This window comes from Ascaphus truei, chromosome 4 (assembly GCF_040206685.1).
Source record: "Ascaphus truei isolate aAscTru1 chromosome 4, aAscTru1.hap1, whole genome shotgun sequence".
NCBI classification, from domain to species: domain Eukaryota; kingdom Metazoa; phylum Chordata; class Amphibia; order Anura; family Ascaphidae; genus Ascaphus; species Ascaphus truei.
The window spans coordinates 317970261-317976623 of record NC_134486.1 but is presented as its reverse complement, the minus strand read 5'-3'; the positions used below and the strand labels follow the sequence as shown (position 1 = coordinate 317976623).

General features: G+C 35.3%; 1 protein-coding gene across 4 annotated transcripts in view; it reads right to left on the bottom strand.

Annotated features, from left to right (window-relative positions):
* Nucleotides 1–729: 729 nt before the first annotated feature.
* TENT5A (terminal nucleotidyltransferase 5A) overlaps nt 730–6363 on the bottom strand; it is a 7352-nt gene continuing 1718 nt past the window's right edge. For all 4 annotated transcript variants that reach the window (XM_075597953.1, XM_075597954.1, XM_075597951.1 and 1 more), the window contains exons 2-3: nt 6272–6363; nt 730–5726 (exon numbers count right to left, since the gene is read on the bottom strand). The exon at nt 6272–6363 is cut by the window's right edge and continues 420 nt beyond it. In XM_075597953.1, coding sequence (XP_075454068.1) covers nt 4947–5726; nt 6272–6363 — 872 coding nt within the window. In that variant the 3' untranslated portion in view covers nt 730–4946. The remainder of the gene's footprint in view (nt 5727–6271) is intronic.

Sequence of the window (6363 nt, the reverse complement as noted above, 5' to 3'; positions counted from 1 at the left end):
TCAATCATACTGTGTGGTTGCCATGTTTGTTCAGTTGCAATAATATTAGTGCAATTTTTTGCACGGTGTTAAATAAAAATGTCAGGCTACAGTGTAGCTAAGATTTTTTTTTTTGTAGGTGGGATGTAAAGTCTGGAAAACATTTGTAAATCGATGATACGTCTTATAAAATGTAATAACTTATACTCAACAAATGTCACTGTTTTACTCTTTTATAAACCATATTAAAAAAAAAAAAAAACCTTACACATTCCAATTTCAAATATACATTTGTAGCAAGCTGATAAAATAGTAATTTTAAAAAAATACCATAATTTAAGGAATCTTTAAATGTTACCAAGTTAATTCTTCTTTTAGTAAATAAGGTTTATCAGATACAGTAGTCGTTTCCAAAAATACGGCAAAACTTGGTACTATGCACATACAGTACCTAGAAATATCAAAATGGCTGCCTTTCAGTTAGAAAAGTGGTGTTGTTTTTAGGTCATCTGCGTTGCTAGGTTGGTATACAGCCAAGAATTTTTGGCATTCACGAATTAGGTTCTGTTTTAGAGGAATGCACCGGTTAAATTTGGATGGCCATAGACCGTATTTTAACGTTTGAGCTCCAAAGCAGAAAGCTGCTGAACACTGATCAACTTAGAAATTAAGTGCTGTCTTTACTTTTTATGAAATCTGGTTAATATTCATTAGTACCTGCTATTAAGACCAAGGACAAAATACACAAAATCAATACAAAAAATAAACATTTTTTTATTTACAAAAAAAAATCCAAATATTGGATGCTGTAAACAAAATTCACAATCCTTCCCTTCAGCACGGATGCAAACAGCCTGTTTTTTTTTCTTTACTGTATCTGGTTTCTTGTCTGTCCTTGACAGAATCTATGGTTAAGGAATACCAAAGAAGCAAAGCATGGAGCAGTTTGTTGCAACAAGATGTGTCGGAGGAGGCAATGTTTATATGGCGAGAGGAGGGAAGAGCAAAATGTGCACAGCCTCCCTATTACTGCAAGATTTTGCAACAGTCAAGTCAGGCTGCTTAAAAAAAAAAAAAAAAAAATATCTTATCTTGCAAGCAAGCTCATATTACAACTGCAATGTTAAAACATACAGAAAATGTTTGTTTCTCCTTTTGCCTCTAAAAATGTTTTTAAAAGGAAAACCACACTTACAGTATTGGATTAAGTACCAAATATGTTGTGTTTTTCGCTGCTGCAAAAACAAAGAAACTTTAGAATGAAATAAAAAAAATACAAAAAAAAAAAAGTAAAAAAATTAAGTTGTTTTTTCTGTTTTTTTTTTTTTTAATTGGTAAAGCTTTCAACCACCTACATAATACAATTCATGCACACAGCATTTTACATAAATCATTTAAAGCTATGAATAAAATATTGTATGCAATGTAAAACAGTGTAAAAAGCTCAATAATATTTAAGTATAAATTGGTTCACACTGGTGTTTTTTTTCTTAGAGACAAGATCCCTGCATTTTTGTGCAACAACAAAATGGTTTGGGATTTGGAAGAGATCTGATGTTTTATCACATTTGTATTGGTAGGTTTAGCTCAACATAGATTGAGCAATACCTCCATACTCCATAGAAACTATCCAATGGCTGATTTTAAGGAATCGCATTCCAAAAAAGGAGGTATGGTCTCTCTTGCCAATTCTGAGTTACAACACTTTTGATGATGGCCAAGTCAAGTGTTGTGTTCAATGCTTTTGTAAATGTGAATACAATTTGATTTTTATTGGTGTTATGAATAAAAGACAAAATGTAAAACTCTAAAATATTAAAAGAAAAAAAGCCTATGAGATGCAATTATGGAGGGAAAAAAAATGATAAAAATCTTATGGAGGTCATGCATATTAATCAGAACTCCGTTGGTGTGGTACTATATATTCCACATCTTTAAATGAGAAATGACAGATTTATACAATCCGAATAGTTGTGGTAAGAATGGCCATACCCCATCACCAGCTGATCCCATTTCCCCAGCCATCCCCTTTGCTTCCACTCATAAGCCCTATGAACATCTATGGATACTGTTGCAATTCAGACAAGTATGCCTCAATTTATGATTTACTGTCTGAAGGAATGAGCCATGAGAACCAAATCTTCCTCCTTACAATTAATCAAGGAAGGTTCTCCACTGACCAAACATAAAAACAGACAGGAGCAGTCACAGAAAAAGACTGAAGTTTCCGTGTAAACAGAGTGGCAGTGCAATAGCTTTAACAGATCCTGCAAGATTCACAGGAATGGTGCTACAGTAAACAAATTGGGTTCCTGCTAAAACTGTCTGCAAGACTTGTTAGAAAAACAGTAAAACGTAGGCAACCACTTGGTCCAATTTAAAAACCACACAAAAGTACTGATCAGTTAGAGATGAATTCTAAAAGAAGTCAATGTTCTAATAAAAAAAAAAACATTAAAAAGAAAAAACCCTTAGGGGCCAGAGACAAACAACCACTTTGCTGCCAGAGAGGCCTTCGACATATTAAATGCATGGTGTTTGATGACCCAACGATCATTACTAGACTATGCGGTCAATGTAAAAACATTGTTATCTTTTCCAGCTGGGGAGATCATGAGTTTCTAGTTGTTGCAGGCACTACTAGGACATTAATGTCTCCCTTTAGAAATCAATGGCAAGCTCACCCAAACAACCCAAGAATGTTGATGATATCTGAAATTGCGACACATCTTTGCAAATAGAAGAAATACAGTCTGCTGCAGACTACAGGCAGCAGATTAGAATGAATATATTTTTACTGGTTTTAAGCAGTAGTCCAGAAATTAGCCATTTGAGGCTACAGTACATCTGCAAATAATTCAATGGAAGAAGGTGGTCCGCATATTTTTTTTTTTTTTTTTTTTTAGCAAGAAGATCGTTGTGAAACAATAAAATTAATCCAGGTTTTTAATCTTTCGGACAGGTCTCTTCACATCACATAGATGCAGCACTGTGCATGAGTTACCACAGGCCAAAGCTTTGAAGAGAGTAAACCAAAGATTTCACACCTTGTATTTACTCCTACAGTAATTGATGTGTAAAAATATTGCTGTCCACTTTGACCATACGGTTGTGCTGAGGAGGCTAGCAAAGCCTACCTTGTGGATGCCTCCACCTAGAAATTCTGTAGTTCACAAAAACTCAACCAGTGTTTTTGAGGGGGAAAAAAAAACATAACACCACAAGAGCAGTTTTTGTACAGTTTCTGACTATTTGCCAGAAAACAGATCATGAAGAAAAATTGAATTTTAAACTGTTACTTAAATAAGATACAGTACTAAAGTTGTAAACCCAGTATTGACACAGATCAAAAAGATTTGATAATTTTCAGAAGACAAAAATACTGATCCAATAATAACCATGCAATTCAAAGTTTCATTTCACATTAAATAACTCTAGTGGTCCTACTATGCATTAAGCATGAATTTAATTTCAAAACAACCTAGTAGTGTTGAGATCCACTAAAATCCTAATTTAAGTAAAATGGATTTCAAGAGACATTCTGCCAACTTAAAATATGTTGTTTCGTAAACACAGTTATATATATATATATATATATATATATATATATATATATATATATATATATATATATATATATATATATATATGTTATTTTGTTGGTTATACATATGAATCAGAATTGCATAAATCCACAAGCTAACTCTAGATTTAACACACACACACGCGCGCGCGCGTGCGTGCGTGCTAAATCTAGTGTTAGCTTGCGGATTTATGCAATTCTGATTCATATGTATAACCAACAAAATAACTTGTCTGTTCTTTAAACACTAATAGAAAAAAGTTCTCTATCTGAAAACCAGAAGTAATGTTTACACAGAATATCCAGGTGCAGAATGAAATTTCTTTGAAAGGCTCTTGTTGTACTATTGTATCCTGCTGCAAACAGTTTAACACAGTTCTTTACATAAACATTAGTAAAGTGCTACATTTATCTAAACCGTATTTCAATATATCTATAAGTTCATGTGAAAACTCTATATGCAAATATTTCACAAATAAACATTATACAAGTATTTGCCAAGGAAAAATAGGGCATTTACTCCACTGTTCATCACAAGCTTATGTTTCGTTTTTTCGAGTATCCCTGATAAAAAGAAAATGTGAGGTTCAATCTCAAAAACTACGTTTTTTTTAATTTTCTAAAAAGGCAACAGGCACTTTGATAAGTTAACAGGTACACAAATAGTCTGTTATCTCTTACTTTTTTCACTAGGGTATATTTCTTTAATAAATCTTTGGTCCTTGAGCATTTTTTTGTTTGCTACTGCTATATCTCTTGCACACTCACATTTGCAAAATGTGACATCAAGCACACATCTAGAAATATACTGCGTCAAAAGGTTTAGTTTTCCCTAACTGCATCAATCTACTACTATTCACTTGGAGTTAGCCATTTCTGTTAAAGCATTCTATGCACTCAAATGATACATTCTTTGTGATCCACTCAGAGACAGTACTTGCAGTACTTACAAGTCCCAAATGGTCATCCAATTGTAAATGTAATTGGATTTCTCTTTCACATTGCTACATCTGAAATAAAAGGGACATTTTATTTTCATTGGAGTATTACTTCCTTTTGCAAATTCCATATATGAATGACCAACCTCTGTCTATTCAAAAAGTATGTGAGCAGACACTGTCAACCTGTAGTGTTAGTAAGCATTCCTTCCTTGCGTACTGTGGAAGGCTCACCTTTAAATGACAGACTGCTTGTGCTCTGGGGTTGAACCCAATGAATTAGGATCTTCTCATTTAGATCATGCCGTCATATGTACTACATAAACCACAAGCTTCACTAAGATTGAAGCTAGAGCAGATCATTTCACAAAATCACACCCCATTTTAATAATTGGAATTCCCCATTTTACATGATTAGGGAACATTTCCTACACAGAACCTTAGTCTTAATTACAGGGTAACCAAGTGGAGTATGTATGTTGCTGGCATGCGAAGACCGGTTGAACCTGGGCAATATAATAATTGTTAAAGTTGGCATCAGCTACATATGGGGCTGGCTGATAGTAGCAAGTTACATTAGCCACATTGGGGATAATGTTCTGCTCAGCCAGGACACGGATGGCTAGCATGGTGATAAGGCTCAGAGTTTGTCTCCTCTCATGTCCCATCAGACAGACAGTACTTTCATTGACGACACTATGCAGAGTCATCAGATAGTCATACTTGCGGTCTTCTAATCCCACAAAGTGGTTCTGCAAGTAGGCCTCCAGTTTTCTTTGCTGTTCTCCAATGTCTGAAAAGTCAATGAAAAATCTAGAACACATATACCTCTGGAGGGACTTCATCTCACTTTCTGAAGCTGCCCTGAAGCTCCGTACCAAAAGGTTGCAGTACTTGAGAAGGCCACCTCCACGGATCTCCTCTGGGTTCCTGGTGGCAATTACCTTGTGACAAAGGTGGTCAAAGGCTTCTTGGAAATCCCCATACACACTCTCACCAATTATTGTTGGGTGAAAGGTTTCAGTCATTGGGTTTTCTGAGCATTCATAAAAAAGCAAGAGAGAATCCAGTTTAATTTGAAATGAATCTACACTGAATTCAAACTGCCTCCTCAAAGAATCCACAAACTTGAGTTCCACGTTTTTGCCATGGTTGTTAGATAAGGAGATCAGACTCCATCGATCTGAATCATTGTAAACCTTTACCATTTTCTGCACGTAAGCTTCCTGTAAGGAGAAAGATAAACAAAGAAGTCAATCATAAAAGCATAAAATCAACATTGCCCAGTTTTAAACTGCATGCAACTACCAGAAATAAAAAGGGAATTAAAACGCTGTATATAGCATGTAAAGGCTCTTAAGCAAGCCAAAATCAAAACAAGTCGGGATTTATTATAAATGGATTTTACTGCCAAATTGTGCTTGTACTTCTGATAACGTCGCCGGGAACAAGAAACGTCATTGTGCTTGCAAAGTATAGATAGAGGCTATGATAGAGAGTTTGCTAACAAATAGGCTGAACAATGCAACAAGAATCTCACTGACATGCAAAACAGACCTTTTTCAATAAGTGAACAGTGAATATTACACTTGCAGTTTACTTCTGCAACGCTTTTAAAGCGCATGACAAAAATGTGAATTATGGGGAAGCATGTCATGGCTGTTTGAAATTAGGAGATCACGGTCTAACGGCGATATGTGAGTGGAGTTAAAGCCAGTGCCTGTGCTCAGGGGTCTCTGCGCAGCCTCCACCGCACCAGCGTTTTATTTACCTTCAGGGTGAGCGGGGAAATCCTCTCTTTATTAACTCCTTCGGGTAAGAAATCCAAAAGGCAATCCAAGACCACGTCTTTGACAGTCTGAA